Here is a 23,409-nt window from a genome sequence, read left to right on the forward strand (position 1 = left end):
GTGAGGAATCATGCATGATAAATAAGGCTGATACCACGGCATTGTGATTGACAACATGCATTATGTTTATATCTATTTTATATGATGGTTTTATGGTGCGCATTCATGGTCAGTAATATTCTATTTTGTGATTTTCTTTCCATGAAGTCCATAACAATTAAGCGGCATCGATGAACACCAGATTTATACCATACCTACCGTCGCCATTAAACAATAGGGCACTATATTCGCTCTTATATAGCTTCCGCCCAACACTGTATCGCTTTCACCATAAATTCTAGCCGATATGGTAAAGATATGACGATCACGGAATAAATAAAGACGATGACAATTATAATGGTTCGCTTAATGTAGGATTGTACAGACCAGACATGTTTTATGCATTTGATATACGACACGAATGTCGTAACATGCTCATACGAGAAAGTGCATTGGGAAGTATGTTTGATATGTCTTGAAAGTCGCGTTTTGTTATCAGAGACGACATTCAATTTACATATAGCCCATTCTACCTGTAATGTAATTTGATTTGTTATTATATACAGGTATAATGCGGTAATATATATATATATATATATATATATATATATATATATATATATATAAACAACGCACTACTATACATTATATTTTGAAATGTGTATTTGTTCGATAACTCGCAATTTAATTTCCAAAAGTTATTTAAACACTCAAAACTTTTATGTATTTTATTAGTAAGTATGACATGTTTTACGTGGTGTATGCTTACTTTTATACAGATGTTACTTATGAACAAATATCTTTGTGCTTAATGATAGAAATAAACGTGCATACATTTTGAACAAAAATTGAATAATAAACTCACAAAAGTTATACATACTACATAACACATAAGCATGTATTACAGTCATAAATAAGATATAGGCCTAAATATCTCATCGAAATATTACATGGATGATGGCATATAGGAGGCATTAACATATATTCTGATAAAAGCGAAAACAACTATAGCATAATGCTCAGACGTGTACAGGATTAATCTGCAATGTCGTAGTCAAATGTTTTACAGTATGTCTGACTCTTTTGGCATAGCGGGGGTTCATTATACAAAACCTGTAATGTAAATTACGTGTATTATTTACACTAGTCAGAACCCGTTTCCATAGTAGTGAGTTCCATTTTAATTACCAGTAATAAGGAAAAGGGGAATGCTGATGGTCCAACCCTGTGCGAATGTCATTAGTGATAATTTTAACACGCGTGTCGGTACCGTTCCAGTTAGCAAGCATCTTGCAAACGGTATTGAACGCTTTGTTGTGAGTAACACGAACTTACCAGAGGTGATGATAGAAAAGTCAAACAGCCACAGGCTTATTACATTCGTCTTCTGAAAGAAAAAGCATACCTCTACAATTGCGTTACCGATAGACCGAATCTAGATTTGTTAAAAATAGCCTAAATTCGTTCGGTGCAACTATTGGTGGATCAATATCTTTGTTTTAATCAGTTGAATGCACAACATATCATTAAATATATGTGTATTTATTAAAACGCTTATCCGCTTAACGCATATTATCAAAAATCTGTGTGTGCACGTATGTATTATGTCACGCTTAAAAAATATAACAGTAATTTATATTGACAAACTTTTAATATTTGGGCCGTGTTCTGTGCAAAGGGTGTTTAATGCTTATGCGAAAAGTGTCGTACCAGTTTAGCTTGTGCAGCCTGAACAGGCTTATCAGTGACGACACTTTCCGCCTAAACTGGACTTTTGCTAAGAAGAGTCTTGCGTTAAACGAAACAAAACATAAAAACGGAAAGTGTCGTCACTGATAAGCCTGTGCTGGCTGCACAGGCTAATCTGAGATGACATTTTACGCACATGCATTACACACCCTTTTCATAGAGCAAGGCCCATACTATTTAGCAAATAACATGCTTGTCGTCTATTACAATCAACACAGAACCACATAAATCGTGCGTGCGACATTTCGTGACTTGTATAAGTGTCTTATTTGACATGTTTTGTTTATTATTTAAGACCAAATTAACACAGATTACGTCTGCCAAACATCAAGCCTAAAAGAGCTTTCATAATGGTACGTAGGTGATGCAAATTTACATAGGTTCTTAGTCTGAAAGTTTATTTTAGTTTAAGTTACCTTTGACGCATTTTGTAGTAAAGTGTACTTTCAATTGTTCCCCTGACATTTCTTAACAGGGAAAATGTGTCTCCGGCAAATTATCAAGGATCTCCTTAACGTGTGGTTCGGTCTTACTCAAAATTGTACTATTTGAGGCATTCATTAACATTTTATTGAAACGGTCATCTACAATGGTTAAGTAATTTGTAAAGTAAATCGCTGAGTTGCTGATGCCAAAAATGAATCAAGCCCATTGATAGACATGTGTAAAGTGTTTATCCGATGTGTTTCCGTGTTTATCCGTTGTATTTCCGTGTTTATCCGATGTGTTTCCGTATTTATCCGATGTGTTTCCGTGTTTATCCGATGTGTTTCCGTGTTTATCCAATGTGTTTCCGTGTGTATCCGAAGTGTTTCCGTGTTTATCCGATGTGTTTCCGTGTTTATCCGATGTGTTTCCGTGTTTATCCGATGTGTTTCCGTGTTTATCCGATGTGTTGCCGTGTTAATCCGATGTGTTTCCGTTTAATTGTAACCTATTTTCATTAGAGATTTTATTAACAAAAGGTAAACAACAAATCGACTTTTGCAATCATACTTAGACACCATCGCCGCTTACAAAAAGAGGCTGTGGTATGCCTGAATGGCAATTACAATGCTGTAGGTGCATCTTCAAATACATTCCATGAAGATTTCCGGATTTATCAATGCTTCTTTTTCTCTCCCCAATATTATGTATTTGTACATCCTTCATTTTTCAGATGAGGTACTGACATCAACTTAAGTAAACACATCTATAGACTATCCTCGATGTGTCTAATATATTAATCGCATCACTGGCAGAAACGCCGGTCACATTTAATTTGTTTTTCCCATGTTTAATTCGTTAAACGTTGGACTCGTGCAACTATGTTAAATATGAAAGAAATGTACACGGTCAGCTTGTAGGGTACGGAAATGGTAACAATGTGGATTTGGCGCGTAAACGCTTTAGATGTTATCGTGAGAAAATCTGTAATATGGTTCTGTGGCACTGAATACCCAGTTAAAACCCATTATTTTGTTTCACGTTGTATTAAATGTTCCAATGTGTTTAGCGAAGTTTAAAATATCCTAGTATGTGTTGTTTATAGTGCTTAGTTGGCATAATGTCACTGTACATATGAGACGCATTCTGAGAAAAATGGGCTTAATGCATGAGCGTAAAGTGTCGTCCCAGATTAGCCTGTGCAGTCCGCACAGGCTAATCAGGGACGACACTTTCCGCCTAAATTTGATTTTTGCTAAGAAGAGACTTCATTTAAACGAAAAAGGTCATTAAAGCGGAAAGTGTCGTCCCTGATTAGCCTATATGGATTACACAGGCTAATCTGGGACGACACTTTACGCACATGCATTAAGCCCAGTTTTCTCAGAACGCGACTCATATATACAGAACATCGTAGTGATAATGATGCGTCTCTTCTCTTGATGCCATTGGAGAAACATGTTGTTTACAATTAAATAACTTAATTTCAGTGTCTTACATGGTAATTTCACTTCGTGTTGTACGTTCTCCGAAATATGCAACACATGTGACAATAGTGTATAATGATGTATTAATTTAAAAAAAATACAAATTGCAAAATATGTTCCATATTTGTCTGGCTTAATAAGTTGTGTATTATGCTGATTTGTTCGTTGTGGAATTACTTTCATACAACAAAAACTTCGTCCATGTTAAAATATGTAAACACCCTTCTGTAGATGTATCAATACAAATTATATGCCTTGTTTATGATAAGGTACTTTGCATATCGCAACAGCAATCCAAAACCAAGTCTTATTCAGGCTGGACACATCAATATTCTTTTTTGTAAATGCATATACTTCGCTTGCCTTAACTTTATCACAGTACCACATAGCATTCAAAATTCCACACAAGTTATGGCGTTTAAATTCGCTTCGTTAAAAAACACATAACATGTGCATGGACAATTTAACGTTAAGTAATTATCAAATATACGCATATACAAAATCATGTTTCTTTTTCTTCTTCGATGATGTGTGTAACCAATTTGATTAATAATTGATTATTGATATCACACAATAAAAAAAGTATAATGAATGCGCTTTTAAAGTCTTATCGGATTACTCGAATACTGGAGGTGTGCAACTCTTCTTGTTGTAAGAAACAATTCATGAATTCTGTATTATTCTTGTTTGACTTTAAGAGACTATGCATATATATTATTAATCACTTAAATCCTAACCTGAAGGTTCATGTTGGTCATTGGAAATTCATGTGAAAACAAGATTATTTTAGGGTTACAGACACGTTACGATAAATAAGAAGTTGTATAGTAACTGTTTGATTGAAACATATTATTGAATATTCAGACTGTATATATGTACATTATTCATTCCATTACATTTAAACCAGCCTAAGGGTTAAATGCTTTTATATTTATTTATTTTTTACGTATGATAATTACTTGATTAGGCGATCGGACTCTTGCCTTCAACAATAATTTGCAAAATGTAACACTAAATAATTGCTTGAACATTTGTCTGAAGTTTCATTTTCCTCGTTGTATTGTTTAAATGTCTTATTGCAATCCAAAGCGGGTAAATAAATTACTTAACTGTATGTTGTAACTGTTGAAGGGTAAACAAATACGCGCTTTGGCTTTTTTTTATTGTCTACTATGTTGTGAACAGGGGATGGATTAATAGTAAGCATACTTAAAAAAAAAATAGGCAGCGACATCCTTAATTAAACATAAGTTCAGCTTGCAAAATGACAATATTAATTAGAAACGTTTTGTTAAGACATAATAATGTATCAGTGGATATTATCGGTGGACGATTTACAAAAATTAAGTCTAAAAGTGCCGCTGCTCTCTGACAACCTAACGTTTGTTTGAGTTCAGTCAAAAATCAAGTCTTAAATCATGTTTCTGAGTGAGAAATAATAGTCCGCCTCAAGTAACATAAACGTAAAATGTAGTAATATATATTGGAGGAAAATGAAATTGTCATATCTAATCAGGGAAAATGGCGCGAAACTGTCAGGATGTTATTTTTTGTAGATTTCAAAAGTAAATGGAAGCCTTTAATGTAAAGTATTCCAGAAAATTCATATCTTAACTTTTGAAAAGTTACAACATGTGGTTCCATTAAAAGCAATCGGCCGATATTGTTTGTATATTTATTTTGCTATACGTGTCTTTAACGCATACATAGGTCATCAGTAACATTTCATGCGAATAAAAATGCGATCTGGCCTTGATCGCGACCTACCCATTAATCACTGGCCGATGTAATTGCAGACTGGAACGAGACAGACAAGCTGCCTGTTATGGTGTTTGTTCACGGGGAGTCGTATGAAGTGGGAACAGGAAATGCATACGACGGCAGCGTGCTGGCGTCATATGGCGGCGTGATTGTAATAACCGTAAACTACCGGCTTGGCGTATTGGGTAAGTTTGTCAAATGCATTTTATAATATTATCCGACAGATGTAAGAGTGTCATGATTTTTTACTAGTGCAGTTTTACGTATCACTTAAAACGCCTGATAATAATTCGATTTTAGAACTAGACGAATGACAAACATAAAATAAACGGTACATGTCGGGTTTATCTGAGCTGAAAGTGCGCATATTTTTCGAAATATTTATGAATTGTGTTCATAACATTTAACCACACGGAAAGTGGACCGTTGGTTAAACTGGGTTTAGCGGGATCCAAAAACAAGCGACTAGGTCAAACACAGTCAAAGCTTTTGAACACCTAAAATTTAGTCAACCAATGGCAAAATCCATATCACTAGGTCAAGTTAAATAAAAGCATGTACAAACTATCAAGGCCATACGTATCGTCCAATTTGCACGAAACTTGGTAAGATCGTAAAGGTATGTTAAAATCATCTATGTATCTGGAACAAAATTAGTCTGGTAAACATACTAGGCCATTTGGTAAAATTAAGTAAAAAGCTTGTTAAAACATTCTAAGTCATTAAATTAGTTGTTTTATGACATGAGTAATTAAGGAAGCTTCGAATAATGCCAACATGGATATTGTCAGGTTTTCAAGGTAGTGTAAAATTCTCGTTTATTAACTTGCTAATAGCCCAACCAATATTAAACAGCGCCGATCAATAACTATTTGTTGTGCTAGAATCGATGAATATAATGACACATCTTTGGATTATACTTGAAGCCAATCAAAGTAGGGTCAAAGTTATTGTTTCCGCATCTTTAAGAGGAGTTTGAATGAAGTCATTGCTGTCAGCTTTTGAATGTATGGAGCTTTTATGCAGACCTTCTATTCTGATTACAGTGGTAATAACATTCAATCAAAACAGTGATCTCATGGTTTCATTGTATGGTCATGTTTATTGCACTTTTTAAATTAATGGTCCTACTTGGGCAAGTATTCCAAATAAAAAGCATATGCATGTTGTGTTGTTTCGTGTTTACATCTATAAATCAAGTGACGCCACTATGTCTGTAACGTATACTTATTTTGCCAAATTTTAAATCAACAATTTACAAATCTAGCTGAGTCTGTAAGTGTAACTCTACCATTTCTAGATTGCTCGTGTTATTAATCAGAGTGTCCATTGCTCCTAGGAGAATCGTAAGTCTGCTGCCAGCCAGTATGTAATAATGGTTTCTCTTTCCCATAACCAATTTTCGACTGTTGACATATTGACCCATAACGGTGCGTGGCGCCTATGCTTATTGGAAACGGATTAGTTGCACTGTACATAGCATTGAAAATAACGCAATAAGCAAAGACCGGATTTCGAAAATAGATTGCTGGGAGCATCCTAATTTTATTTCGATGTCTGGGGCGAATATAACTTTTTTCGCGGTCATTTGTTATGTGTGTGATTTTAGAATAGTGTGTACTTGCTATACTCTAAACAGGTTTCATTTAATGCTTTTAATTGACCATTTCACGGTCGTCACCCCAACCAAAACAGATAGTTATGTTTAATATATTGTTGAGGCACAATCACAGATAAAAAAGCGAATAAAAGTCGATAAAACAGCACATCCAGATCATTGATATTTTAGTATTATAACGCATACTATTGCATCAAAAGTACAATATTCTTAAAAAAAACAACATTTCGCGTATGTATAAATACCTTAACACACAGGCCTTTGCTGGTTGTATGACTACGGATAAATTGTAAGAGCAATACATGTTGGCATTGTTTTATCTTTAAATTTGTTAAATCTGAAACGTGTAATATATTAACCATGGCATAGCTAGATTATATTCAATTATATCTTAGAACGCTGTAAAATAAATAGACTTGTGTTTAAAAATAAAGATGAATGTATTATACAATTATAAATTTATGTTCAATGTAATTGCTCCTAATAGTTTTAATTCAAAACACCCCACTGAACGCAATATGTTTTTACGGGAGATCAGTGTAACACATATAGACATGGATTTTCCATTCGTTAATTAAGCACGCTTAACGTAAATATATATTTGTGTGTGTGTATAAAGACAGCCAGCATCATACAAGAAAACTGAAACCCTAAGTGCGTACATGTATATCAGCTAATAATCCGTGTAGGTAAGTTAAGATTATAGTTTACAGTTCATATAGTTTGCTACTTTGTTAAAAACTTGTAAACACCGAATATGTTACTATATTGGTTGATGTATGATACAATAGCTTTAACTTGTCCGTTAATAAATAGGTTTTCCTAAATAAACACTTTGCGCAAATTAATTGTATGCGTTGGTGTTAATGTACATATTGTTAACTAACGATACTAAGGATATATATTCAAACCAGCTTTTAACGTATTGTAAAGTAACGTCAATATATACACAGTTCACTTGTGATAAGTTAACAACAGTAAAGTGTAATTGAAACTTTATTGTTTACTGTAACGCATGCTTATAATGATCAACGTGTATCTAAAACGCGAACACTATTATCAACTTACACTTAATATTGCTTACTACACTCGTTTCACATGACTGTGATTGTTATTCATATTTTGTTAATAAATAGCACTTAATGACCTATACTCGTGATTATTCACACATAATATCAATATTTCAAACTTAAATACAAGGAATAAATTAAACAAAACCATCAACGAAATTTCACACGAGGTGCATATACTTTATGTACGGACTTAAACTCTCATTAATGTAAAAGAACATGCACATTGTTGAAATTTCTAACACGACACGTGCCAAATTTCATTTAAACAAAAAAGAAAATCGTCTATGGGTTATTCTGCAATAATTATGGGCGGAGCTTATACACTGAAAGCACGCGCGGTGACTAAGCAAAACATGCTGATACATTTTCCACCAGCGTAATAATGCGGTAATGCTGTTATTGAAGGCGAAGATCTGATCGACAGGACAGCCGAAAGTTATTTTTATGGGCTGAACTTCACATAAAATAGTACACAAGAAAAATAAGATACATTGTATAAATCTTTAGTAAAAACCGTGTTAGAATCGAAATAATTCGTGTACGTTTTAGTTTGTTGTCGAATAACCCACGGCCGGAGGTTTAGATGCGTGGTTTCAAACCACTAGTGCTTTGCACTCTTGATTAAATCCCTACGCATCTAAACCTCCGGCCGTGGCTTATTCGACAACAAACTTTAACGTACACGGATTATTTCTTAATCAGCACTCCTCTGTGAAAATGACTACATTTAATACCACAAACAGAGATTGTTTCATGTAAATTTACAGAGTTGGATCGGGTACATGTAAAACTGTTAATTAATAATCAATGTAAACTTTATCCGTTCTTATATATGTACTTATTTAAGATTGACACCATAAAATGCTGGCATTAACATCGAATATTCATATACTAACTTCAATGTGTTGCGTTTGCAAAGGAAATTTAGTTTAGTTAACAAAACAACAACAACAAGTTTATAAAACGTCAAGTAAACTTTTTTTAAGTGCTACAGTCAGCCCCAAAACAATCAAGATATATAAAAGTTGTTATAATCTATGATCAAGTTTAATATTCTAAAGAAATGTTGGTGTTGTGTATTTGTTTATGATGTATATAGGTATGTGTGGAGGACATAAATCGTTCATCTTGCAATTAAAGTTCCCACATATGGGCCAGTGTGTCTAAGTCACAATTAGAACAAATCAAGGACGAGACATGTCTCAACCTTATTCATTGACAAGCAACTGCTGAAGGGCGATAATCCCAACCAGAATCAGATTAACCCTTTGCATGCTGGGAAATTTGTCGTCTGCTAAAATGTTGTCTGCTAAATTTCTAAAATTAGCATTTTCATCAATTTTTTTCAAAGAATACTATCTGAATAGCAAACAGTTTGGATCCTGATGAGACGCCACGTTCTGTGGCGTCTCATCCGGATCCAAACTGTTTGCACAGGCCTTCAAAATTCGGTTCCCGCACTGAAAGAGCTAACAAATCTGCAGACAATCCATAATTAGTTAAAATTCAGATTAGCATTATGTAATTGATTACAACTGTTTTAAGGTAAGTTGTAAAATTAAAAATATCGGTCATTAAACAAATATTGTTTTTATATCAAACTTTTTACTTGATTTGCACAGATATATAGGTTGGATAAATGTATTGAAATTACTTAAGAATGTGACCCAATGTGTACCCAATTGAATTACCTTAAATAAATATTAGCAGGTTTTAATAAGAATTTTTCACTTGATAATGTTTCTAGATTTTACTTACTCCATATATTCCGAAGTTGCACATGGTTGAACTACGATTAGATTAGGTGTATTAATTAAGGCCAAAGATTAAACATTGCTGATGATGGTATTAAAACACATCATCCGATTCTTATTCTCATTTATTAAACTCGTTTTTCTTAATTTTAGATGTGCTTTTTTGATTTCACATTAAGTGAAGCGATTTTTGTTGAAAAGTGTATTCAGTTTAAATATTGAATTAGTGATACAACTTTTGTAAGAAATAATTAATATGTTAGGATAATGTAATAAACCGATAATTGACGTCGGTTTTATTGGGCGTGTTCATTAAATGAGCACCAACTATTTCATTTCAAGTATTCATTATCATAGTTTCATCATAAAACAGAAACCTGAAGAACAAATGCTACCGGTATGTGTGTTTTATAACGCGCTGTTAATTTAAAATTGTTGCATACATATTAACACGTATATTACCAAATAGTATTGTTATTTACGTGGATATCAAAATTAACTATTTTAGGATTATGACCGTGAATGCAAGATTATTTTGGGATGGAGCATTATTTGTGTGGTTGATGTTTCATGATTTATGTATAATATAAACTGTCACGTTGTTGAATTTTAAGAACCAGAACTAATTTTCCAACGATGTTTAAAGGTCGTTATTAATATTTAGTTTGTCAAAATACTAATGGTGTACCATCGTAAATAATCTAGTTTAATGTTATTTTAATAATAAAGGCCTTTCGTGGAAACGGATAATTCAATGTGATGTTTTTAAGATTACATGATATATATAGATCAGACGTTTTCATTAAACAATAAACTATTTCCAAAAAAACTGCATCTTGTTGTTCTTGTTTATTTTATTTTAAAGCGGCGTATTTACAGAATACTTATTTTAAAACGAATGTTTTTACGCATATAATTTTATTTAATATATAAACACGAAGCAGGAAAAAAACACGTCGTTAACGTTGGAATTGGAATCTTTGAACATACCTTCCATACTATTTCAGGCTTCCTTCAGACCGGCGACAAGGAGGCGCCGGGCAACTACGCCCTCTGGGACCTCATTGCCGTGCTATATTGGGTCAAGGAAAACATTGTAAAGTTTGGTGGCGATTCCAAGCGGGTCACCCTGTTCGGGCACAGTCACGGGGCGGCCTTGGTCAATCTGTTGCTCTTTACAAACGAGTACGAAGAAATGCGACAGGCCTCTCATGGTAATATGTTTCAAAGTGGTTTTGTTATTTCAATATTTCGCCATATATAACTTATGTCAGTATTGTATGTGCTATCAGTTCAACTAATGCCAGTTAACGGCAGGTTATGAGGTTAGTTTAATATTGATTTTCCGAAGCATTCCTAGTCGAAAAGTTTTAAACTCGGACATTATGTTCATATCGACGCAAACTACTTAAAGTAACCTATTTGAATCGGAGACAAGTGGCGAAAATCCGTAGAAATATTTCAGTGAGTAACAAAACATGCGGTCAAAAGGTTCATTAATTTGCTGTACTTGAACTCCAGATGTGTTTTATATTAAATCTTATATGTGTTTTTAAAGGGAGTTATCTTCAAAATTTAATATTGTTAACTAAATTTACAACCAATCGAAAGTATCGCACCGATTGCTATCATATCAACACAACGTGTTCAATAAGATCAATTGAGTCGTGTTCTGAGAAAACTGGGCTTAATGCATGTGCGTATAGTTTCGTCCCAGATTAGCCTGTGCAGTCCCCTCAGGCTAATCAGGGACGACACTTTCCGCCTAAATATAATTTTCGGTTATGAGAGACTTCCTTCAAACTAAAAATACCATAAAAGCGGAAAGTGTCGTCCCTGATTAGCATGTGCGTACTGCATAGGCTAATCTGGGACGACAATTTTCGCACATGCATTAAGCCCAGTTTTTTCAAAGCGCGGCTCAATTGTATTTTTTGCAATCATTCAACAGCATCAATAGTCCGAGAAAATGGTGCCACTATTGCGTTAGTGTAAAAGTAAACTTATTTGATGGTTTCCAATCGTGGGTCCCAATTGTATCCTACGTTATGGCTTTTCCAAGAAACCCTATTACGTTTGCTCTACTGCAACCTTTGTAAACAATGTACGCTGCAAATGTTGGACCAAATTAGATTTCCATACTTTTGGTCGACCGTAATTGGCAACTCTTTATTCTGTAGGACCTATAATTCATAATGTTTCTGGTATACTTAACAGTGGATATTCAGCTACGGGAATGGGAATAAACAATTACAAAAAACAACGTCACTAGATTAAAAATCGATTTCTGTTGATTTTTTTCAAATACGAACTGCGTTGTCAGCACGTTATACGAAGCCGCTTAAATAAGCTGTCCTATGAACATAATACAATTTATTATGCCCACGCTTTTCGGGGAAAAAGTGGGGATATTGTGGTTATCTCCGTCTTCCGTCCGTCCGTCCTGGCCACTATCTCCTCCTACAATATAAGCACTAGAACCTTGAAACTTACACACACGGTAGCTATGACCATATGTGCGACTCTGCACTATTTGGAATTTTGATCTGAATCCTGGGTCAAAAGTTATGGGGGTTGGGGTGGAGCCGGGTGAGAGATTTTCACTCATTTGTTATGTCATTTTACATTAACTTCTTCATTTCTACACCGATTTACTTCAAATTGATACTGAACCTCTCTGATGACAATACGGTCAATCTCAACTATGCATGGCCCCATTACCATACCTGGGGCGCCCCTGGGTCAAACATGCGGCGTGGGGATACGCGTCGGCCTCTGCCGCGCAATTTCTAGTTGCTGATGTATCGTTGAACTTTTTAATGAAACGTTACTTTGTATAGACATAAACATACATACATACAATAACTTATAAACGCATTTATTAATTTGCAGTATACGATGGCTTTGGTAAATAAACTAACCTATTCATGATGAAATAACTTAAATGATATATGATGACAAAAATCGATATGATACGTTGAAAGAAGGCCCTTGTATGCACATGTTTTCTTAAGGACTTTCAGATTGATAGATGGTATCAGTGAATGACAATTATGTTACCACAATTTATGAATAACCGTAAAGGTGTGTGTTCTTAATATTGTTATCCCCACGCTTTTTGAAAAGCGTAGGTATATTGTGGTTATCTCCGCCGTCCGTCTGTCCGTCTGTCTGTCCGTCTGTCTGTCTGTCCGTCCTGGCCACTATCTCCTCCTACACTTTAAGCACTAGAACCTTGAAACTAACACACATGGTAGCTATGAGCATATGTGCGACCCTGCACTATTCGGAATTTTGATCTCACCCCTGGGTCAAAAGTTATGGGGGTTATGGTGAGGCCAGGTCAGAGATTTTCACTTATTTTTATGCCCCCGGTATGGTGCATTGGCCATAACTTTTGCAATATTGAAGATAGCAACTTGATATTTGGCATGCATGTGTATCTCATAGAGCTGCAGATTTTGAGTGGCTAAAGGTTAAGGTCAATGTCATCCTTCAAGGTCAAAGGTCAAAAACACAAATCCAAGGGAAGTAATAAGCATTAAAGGAAGGTAAGTAAATAACCTGCCAAATGATATGAAAAAAATTAAATCAAAGCGGTGCATAGAGTTACACAGTAGCGACGCAGAGATGTATTTAGTATTCAATTGTTTGTGTTAACTCATCTGTGAAATGGTTTAGCTCATCCATCTAATGTTAATACAGGGATTATTAAATATAGGCGCAAAGCACCCCCTGTACGTCGATAATCCAAACTGTGTAGGATAATTCAAACTGAAGAAAAAATCGCGACAGAAATAAAGACTCCAGTCATTTATTTATGAGAACACGATTATTTAAGGTATGATGTGACATAATAAACATTTCTTTTTGATAAAATGTTATTTTCCGGATACAATGCGCTAAAAACCCCATAATAATCAAAAACAATTACATCGAAATAAAATGAATATTTTTGAAAATCTGGAAAAAGTAAATGAAATTGTCGAAAGTTTGAGTCCAAAAACAATTATAAGCGAATATTTTTTTTATGTTTTAATGCTTGGACTTATGTATTAACCTTTCATATATGTATTTAAAAAAATTGATTGCCTTAAATGCTCGAAAACGCAATATATTTGTATTTGTTTGGGACAAGAATATACAAATTGGATAATGACCTAACTAGTGTATGGATAATTCCAAACTAACATTAGGAAGTCGATGAATAATGACCAAACTGCAAGATGATTTATGTAAAGCTCAATAAAAATAATGACTCTTGTAAAATATTTCGAGATTTATTTAATTGCTGACAACAAAAACATTGTAGCACATTGTTAAACAATCTTCATAAAAATGATTTTGTTTTCTTTTTATGTAAAACAGAAGATAATTGAAAACTACAAATGTTATTATTTTTGCTAATCCATAACACAACTAATCATTACGTAGAAAAAAATAAAAATAAGAGAACTTACCTTAGATGAAACAACCGGCAATTATGTTATCGGACAAAAATATATGCTGATATTACTCCACAAAACATAGATGAACAACATCAGCAACTCGCTATTTAAAATGGCACTCTAAAGGCCCCATTTATTGTCCAATCTACTTAAAACTTGGTCAGAGCATATGGCCCAATGATATCTTGCACAAGTTTGGCAATGGTTCCGCTTTGTTTAAAGGGGCCTTTTCACAGATTTTGGCATATTGTTAAGTTTGTCATTAAATGCTTTATATTGATAAATGTAAACATTGGATCTTAAAAGCTCCAGTAAAAAATCAAGAATAAAATTTAAAAAAGTTTTAAAAAAGTAGCCGATACTAGGACTCGAACCAGTGACCCCCGGAGTCCTGGAATGAGTCTGAAGTAAAAACGCATTAGCCCTCTCGGCTATTCCGCCGGCATACACAGTTTAAGTATTTTATACCTTATATAAGCAGTCTTCGTAGTTTCGTAAATTTTAACGACAACAACAGAACTCTCCAAATTATTCAATCGTTTCGCGTTGCAACGCTTTATTATTTTTAGGTTTACAAATCGTCAAAAGATATTATGGCTATATTAGACTATGGTAAATGTTCAGTTATACTGTTTCCTCACAAATATCATAACAAAACGAAAATTTACGAATCTGAAACAACTTTTTTTCAATTTTGTCAATTTACCAAACCGTGAAAAGATCCCTTTAAAAGCATGGCTGCATGGTGGCGTGGCAATTTTCATTATATGGCTTTTGCAAAATCTGATTAACACTATAGAAGCAATATGCATTGTCAAAACTTCATAAAACAGATCATTAGTTCAAATGATATCTTGGACGTTTTAGAAAATGGTTATTGTCTGTTGAAAAATATTGCCGCCTGGGGGCGGGGTATTTTACTTAATCTCCATAATAAAAACGTGTTAACACTCTAAAAATCATATTGAAGTCCAATTGATCATCAAACTTGATGAGAACATGTTTTCTAATGATACATGGGCTGAGTTCGAAAATGGTTGTGGTCCGTTTAAAAGCGTGGCCGCAAGGGGGGGGGGGGGGGCAGGGTATTTTTGTATTGTATGGCTGCAGTACAACTTTGTTAACACTCCAGGAGTCACATGTTTATTGCAATATAAATAAAACTTAGTCAGAACACTTGTTCTCATCACTTGTCCGTCTAGTTCGAACATACCTCCGGTATGTTGAAAACATGGCCGCTAAGGGGGCGGGGCAGTAGTCCATAAAATGTGATAAAGTAGACTTTTTGACGCTATATTAGCTACACAAATTAGGTACTCATCATGAACATTTGTCATAAAATGTATCCCAATAAAATTGTGGCTGAGATTGAAACTGGGTCATGCAAGCTAAAAACTAAGGTAACCAGGTCAAATAAGAAATTATGTAAATACTCAAGAAGACACATGTCCAATCTTTATGCATCAATTCGCACTTTTCCAGACCAGTCAGTTCCTTTGGGTCTTATGTGAACACCTTAGGGCCGATGGTCCCATAGTTTTATTGTTGGATTAAACAGTCGCATGTATGCATATCTAGACCCCAAATAGAGAATGCATTAACTGCAATCTGCCGTGTTAATCTCATTTCAGATTTATTCACGAACGTTATCCTGCAGAGCGGATCCGCCTTGAGTACTTGGGCGATGTCGATCGATGCGAAACGCTGCACGCACATGCTGGCACAGAAAGTCAACTGCTCAGTCGCGATTAATAAATATGACAGCCACAAGCTAGTGGAGTGCTTGCGGCAGAAATCTGTCGACGACCTCGTGCGGAACGTGCCCGTTACGCCGAAGTATTTCACGTGCTTCGCGCCAAGTATCGACAAGAGCATGAACGCGAAGAGCATGTTCCCCATGGGAAAATCGCTCGAGGAGCTAATCGAGCTGCGCAATTCCAGGTTCGCCTCGATCAAGATGATGGTTGGTGTAACACGGAAGGAGGCGTATTCGTACCTCACACAGGGCGAGATTGAAAACGGGATAACGGAGATACGGAGAACGCAGATCATGCGGACGTACGTTCAGAACATATACATGTACAATCGTCAGCAGATTTACGACGTGCTTGACCACGAATATAAGCAGTACGAAGGGGTGAGAGACAATTTCTCGCGCAGGGACGAGATCATGGACATGCTTAGTGACGGTCAGTTTAAGGCGCCGTTACTAAAGATGGCGCAAGAGCATTCCAAACGGAATGATACCTACTTGTACTCGTTTGCGTACTCCACGCAGAGCGAGGACTACTCCCATTGGTCAGGTGGAGTCCATGGAGACGAGTTGCCCTATATATTCGGTGCTCCACTGGTCGGCGGACTGTCGCCATTTCCGTCGACGTACACAACGCCAGAAATTGAGTTGAGCAAATTTATGATGCGCATGTGGACGAACTTTGCTAAGACTGGGTAAGAGTAATTGTTGAACTGAACTAAATCCGAAAATCCAACAATACAATTCACTTGTATCGGACTGGATTAGTTGATACAGTTGTCATAATTGTTTAATATACACACATGCTTAAACAATAATGTAAGAGATACGTACTAATTTTTTATTAATTGCACATTAAGTTAGAATACCGATTGGACGCTTGAATAATACCCTTTCACAGTGCGCCATGATGGTTTCTAAAAACAAATTGTATGTGTTTATGTTCAGTGTGCATACAGTTACACAACCAACGCGGAGGCAGTCAATTGTATTTTAATGTTTATTATTTGAACATTATTTAAAACAAATAATGCGTATGTATGTCCGGTGTGCCTACCGTTATATAATCTTTGGAACAGAATATTATTGAATTGTACCCGCTATTAAGGATAATTAACGTTGTCGAACTGTGAGACTTTACATTGTTTGAATACCATGCTACATGAACACACGTTACACCTCTATAATATATATAAAGCATCCACAATACGTATGTTAATATATAAAACTATATCGAATAAAAATCAATTTTGTATTAAAACTTAACGACCGGATGTCTTTCAGCGACCCGAATCTACCTGAAGCAGGCGCCACCAACAGCGGTAACCCTTACTATCCGGAGGAACGCTGGCCGAAGTACAATATCAGCAAACAAAGTTACCTGCATATAGGAAATATAGGTAATTAAGATTGTATACATTTGGTTGCGGACATACATCAAATTACTGTTACATATGGAATATAAAGGAAACTTATGTAATGTTCATGACACACATTTGTAACTTTTGTATTCGGTGTTTTGTGATTATCACTTTATAAACAGGTTCATGTGTTCATGTTTAGTTTATACAACTGTACAGTTAAATTACTAACATAATATGCAATATCAGTCCAAACTATTTACTGCACGTAGGAAATATGTGTAATATTGGTTTGCATAAAAAGATTCGTAAATAATACGATGTGTGATGTTGATTGTAGGCAAATATTACGGTAATTGCAATTATAATATCCATAGTATTAATTCACTAACATGATCTGAATTTACGTTGGATAACTAATATGGATGGTACACGTATATAAAATATGTATTGAATATTTTATAACTCGCTATAGGAACTAAAAGAACCAATAACGTTACGCCCTAGAATGGTTTCATGCAGACCGACAATAGCTTTGGTTTGAATTTCAAGAAAACATCGATATATTAATACAATCATTATAGATTTACCAGAAACTGAAATTAAGTAAGTAAGCGTATTAGTTTACAATTTCGCAAAGAACAACAAGTAACACGAGTATGAAATAGTGTTTATTCCATTTAAGATCGCAAAGGCTCAAAGGTGAAGGACTTCTTTAAAAGCCGGGAAACAGCATTATGGACAAAGTTAATCCCAAAACTCAACGAGCCTGACAACAATACGTCCGAGACTGGGCACCAGCTGGAAAACGCTGAAGACATGTCGACTTTTGACGACCCGTCGCGCTTGATTACGCAGTTCCGGTCAATATTCCCGTCGCCGCCGCCGCCTCCATACACCCCGCCAGTTACCCCTCACTCAGTGACCCGGGGTACGAGACGGAGACAAAAGAGATCTCCACAAGTGACTTTATACTGCCGGTGTCCACTGAACAAGTGGAAAGTAACGAGAGACAACCTCCCATTGTGGTAGCATCGGCCTCGGGTCAAATTACTAGTGATAGTTCAAATGTTCCGTTAAGTGTAACAATAGCGGTAGGGTGCTCGTTACTTTTTCTAAATTTCTTAATTTTTGTCGGTATGTACTTCCAACGAAAGAAACTCACGAAGATGCGTCAGCGTCGATGTGTCGACGTTTCTAACGCCGCCAGAGACGCAAGAGACGCAAGGGACGTAAGGGACGTCCGACTAATTAACGTAAATGATAATCATGATATGTACTCTCAGAGGTGTGAACGCTCTGATGTCACTATAACGTCACACCCTCCGTCAGCGATGAATCATAAAGCAATGCCGGCGTCGGGGTCTGACGGACCTCATGCTTACTCTACCATATCAAAACCGTCGACGAATTCGGTCGGTTATACATATAGTGCATTATCACAGACAGTTTCTTCACCTATGCATACAAAAGAGACGCCGCCACGCGACGCGTCTCTCAAAACGCCAAACACCGCCGTCAGCGGCGAGAACGCCGTGAAAACCTCAAAAGAAAACAACGCAATACCACGCGCACACAATTCATCCCCATCCCCGGAACCAATAAAGAATCCACAGCCTCGTGTGACATCAAACAATGCAATCACCATCGTATGATCCTCGATTGAAGCGGACGTTTTTTGTTGGTTCAGTAATTATTTTTTCCAATATAATATGAGTCGTGTACTGCGAAAACTGGACATATTGCATGTGCGTAAAGTGTCGTCCCTGATTAGCCTGTGCAGTCCGCACAGGCTAATCAGGGACGACACTTTCTGCCTTAATTGGATTTTTGCTAAGAACAGACTTCATTTCAACGAAAAATGTCATAAATGCGAAAAGTGTCGTCGCTGATTAGCCTGTGTGGACTGCACAGGCTAATCTGGGACGACACTTTACGCACATTCATTATACCCAGTTTTCTCAGAACGCGACTCATAGATATCAAAACTTGAATATATCAAATTTCTGAGTTTAGCAATTTATTTAGGATATTTTACTATTTGTGATAAGTTTCTCTTAATCTGAGTTCGGCGGGTCGAGGATATTAGTTTATTTGTCTGAATGTGTTTTTTGTTTACATATGCATGCGTCTTTAACGTTGGCGAAAACGTCGCTAAAAATATTTCGGAAATAAAAAACTGCACTTGATTTAATTTATTTATAGGGTACGCACTAACGGGTCGTTTATGTCTTAATTGCTGTTTAGAGAACATTTGTGTGCATATTCATTGAGAACGGGTTAATTTTGGTCAAGTTTAGGGGCAATGTCTCGATTTGATAAAAATGTTGTTTGAAATAGGGAGACTGAAATATATTCAGGGCCATCGAATCCGGTTTGAGACCCCCAAACTTCGTAGAAAAAAATATGAATAATCAATCTTTGGAATTGTGAACAAAATATATTTACCTAATCCTACGTGAAAGATATATCTTTATTATTTAAAGATATCAAAGGTCAAAACATGTCTTGCCAAAATATATTGACGTTTTATAAATAATATGCGTATTTAAATCAAAATGTGCTGAACAAATCACGAAGCATCTCATTTTTAATAAAGTTATGAATAATCAAGTTTTATAGATCGTACATTTAGTGATGTGTATGTGCTACTGCTAACACTTTTCGGTCACTTTGCTCATCATAAGCTTTGTTATTGTTAAGTTCATTATAATAAAAAATCAGAACAACAATACATTCTATGTTACATAATATACAACCTAATGTTGTGTTATCTATTAACCTTATGAAAGTATTAATATACAAAATCGCGAATATGCAGTTGCGTGAGAACGATAAAGTAGCCTTTTCAAATATTGTATTTTGTGTATTATCTCTCATATAAAATGAAATTGTAGTTTGCATGTTCCATTGTTTCTCTTTTATTAGTGTCAGTATATAAACGGTTCCCCCACAATCCTTTGTAAATAAACCATTCCTATGACAGCTAGATGGGGCTACCATCCAAAGTTGAACATTAACACACACATTATGAACACCATTGTCCATGTTTGAACATGATACCGTTGACTTCAATGCCATTGTAACACATACAAATTTTGTATACATCAAATGTGTGCCTAGTTTTTTTGGTTACATTTTGTGAATCGGTTTCAATCCTTTCCTTTTTTATATCCTTGCTTACCTTTTGATTGGTTTTGTTGTTCGTGCTTTTGTGTACTTTTCTCACATAACGGCGAGCACAAAAACATCTTCTATAAACGTAAATTGTTTAATTTTAATTAGCACATCAATTGATTATATTTATTGTTTGATTTAAGAATAATTTTTTAAATAATTAAAGTGACCGTGTATATTTATGTTTATATTTATGTTTTGTTTAAATAGGAATAAAAAAAACATTTATACATTTAAATATGGGTCTGAAACATATTTATTCGACAACTCATCTTATATAAAACAAATACTTATATACAACTCTATGTAGAATCGTTTGCTATGTCATACTGAAAATGCAATACATACTTTCAATAACCAATGCAGCTCATCTTCATTATGTGTTCAAAGTATAGCTCGACAAAATTGGGTGCCACTCATGAACTCAAAAATTATACGCTTTGATTGCTTGTTATGTTTTGTTTTGCTTTGTACTCGTTTTTCAAGAGTTTCCATAACACAATACTGAGTCGGACATGCTTCAGTAGATTGAATTCGCTGCTATTTCAGAAAAACATATTTTCGGTAACGGTGCTTTAACATATCCCTGCATAACAGTCAGTGCCAGATTAATGTTGGCAAGCTATAATTTACACTGGTTTTGATATACTTATGTATGCGTTGTGTTCAGAAATCAACGCAAATGTGAAAACATATAAAAATTTGTATAATAAGAGACAATTAGCGAACTGAATGTTTGTATTACTAAGTGTATTCCTTTTTTGAACATCAAGCGAACGGTTTACAACCGTCGTACTATTGTGTCAAATCTTTGTTTGTAGATTTAACATGTGCGATGTTTATTATATCATGATGTATGTTTATCTAAATTTGTTTGGAATCGTTTTCATAATAAAACCAAAACCATGTTTCTTGTGACTTATTCAATGCATTCTCAAGCATGGGATATACAGGGTCTGTTGCAATTTAAGTAAAACGATGTTTTGTAACTTATAGCGAGATGCATTCTAATCCGAGACCGCGCGAGTATAGTCCTTCAGGCTTTGGAACTCTTTACGGTAATGTTTACGCAGTCATACAAATACAGGCTTTTTCCAAATTATCTACAAAAGACGTTGCAAGCGCTATATTTTTATTTATTCAGATCGGTAGTCTTTATTTTCTGTCATGTTTCTGAAGAACAAGACATAATCGGTGGCATAACCCGTGTTAAACAATGATACTTGTATGTTTAAATTGCTGATAATATCGGCATTGTTATTATTATTATTCACTAATACAAGATACACGGCACATATAGTACACTAATATATGTGTAACACAAATGATATAAAATAGGTACAAAAATTGTACGTGATGTGTAGCAATATATTATTTATATATAAACACATATAATTGCGGTTTTTTTTCATTATGAAAGCCGGACACTTTAAGTATTGCAAGTAGTTTTCGGACTGAGATCTTATAATCTGATCGTGTAATTTGTATAATAAGTATATAAACACGTATTATATTAATATCCTTAAATGTGTTTTCCTGCCAATATGGTTGATGATAAGTTCGGTCACTGTTTGATGTGAAAAAGATAAGGGCCTATTCCCTTGCTTGAAACATAAACCATAATTTAAGTCATGCGAGGATTGGAAGATCCTGAGGTACTGAGATCATACGCTCTCCATAAATACTATAATGGATTTATAATCTACATAAAATATTAGCTAATTGTCCGGATTCGAATACTTATCGTCTAAATAGACGAAATCACAAAATGCCTTAGGGACACAATACTAGTACAAAACAAAACATGCCATCGCAAAAAGCGTATATTTCAAATCTCGGTATCCTTCGTCAGCATAAGTTATGCACGTGTTTAAATACTAAACTCGATCGAGTATCGATTATTTTATTCCTACGTCTTCAAGGCTTAACGCCTGTATTAAATCAGAATCATCGATATTTGTATTCAAATTGATCAGCTAATGTAAATTAGTTGTGCCTATGTTTGAAACACATGTCTTCTTAATCTCGGGTGCCATTTGATGGTATTTCTTAGATATAATTAGAGGTAAAATCATTTACATTTTATTCAGTTAGTTGTATACTGAAATGTGAATTACATCATTTAACTTAACGTTGATACTATTGTTAAATCTTATTTGTGGTTATTGTGTGAACTAATTGTTTTATACGATTATTGTTGTCGTTCTAGATGGTGTTGAGAGTAAGATTATATCAGAAATGGAACGCGGTTTATTACATTCAGATAGTATAGAAGCGTTAGCGCACTTAAGTGATAACTCGTTTTAAGAAGTTTGTGAATGCTCTTGCTGATCAATTAACAGGTCCGTGCATATTTTGTTAATCGAGTGTTCAATACTGCGATACATGTTTCATATTTTATTTAAGTAACACATAGTACAAACATCTAGAAATTATTTTATATAAAATTTCAAAACAAACAGTACTACCCAGCCATGGAAATGGCTTACGAGTCACTAATTAGACATGGATAAGTGTAGCCGTCTAATGTCTGTTAAAGAGTATATTGTAAAATAATGACTATTTAAATATAGGATATAGCATTTTATAAGTGTCATATACAATTGTGTATAATAGCCATAATAAAGTCATATCGTCACACGCAGTATACTTTCTCGTTTTAAATAGCAATCTTTTATAATTAAAGCAAATGTATATATCACTCGTTTGTCCTTCATTAAGCATTTGAGTCTGTTACTATAATCCATACGAATCAGGTCTGGTATTATCGCTATGATGGAATAATAGAACATAAGTCTGACGTTTGTATAACAGGTCCATTTA

General features: G+C 34.9%; 1 protein-coding gene across 1 annotated transcript in view; it reads left to right on the plus strand.

The window, feature by feature from the left end:
- Positions 1-19,151, plus strand: part of LOC127836432 (neuroligin-2-like) — a 234,091-nt gene extending 214,940 nt beyond the window's left edge. The window contains exons 2-6 of the mRNA XM_052363068.1: positions 5,438-5,587; positions 10,855-11,061; positions 15,927-16,743; positions 17,333-17,448; positions 18,095-19,151. Coding sequence (XP_052219028.1) covers positions 5,467-5,587; positions 10,855-11,061; positions 15,927-16,743; positions 17,333-17,448; positions 18,095-18,441 — 1,608 coding nt within the window. The 5' untranslated portion in view covers positions 5,438-5,466 and the 3' untranslated portion in view covers positions 18,442-19,151. The remainder of the gene's footprint in view (positions 1-5,437; positions 5,588-10,854; positions 11,062-15,926; positions 16,744-17,332; positions 17,449-18,094) is intronic.
- The last annotated feature ends 4,258 nt before the right edge of the window (positions 19,152-23,409 follow it).

This window comes from Dreissena polymorpha, chromosome 6 (assembly GCF_020536995.1).
Source record: "Dreissena polymorpha isolate Duluth1 chromosome 6, UMN_Dpol_1.0, whole genome shotgun sequence".
Taxonomy (NCBI): domain Eukaryota; kingdom Metazoa; phylum Mollusca; class Bivalvia; order Myida; family Dreissenidae; genus Dreissena; species Dreissena polymorpha.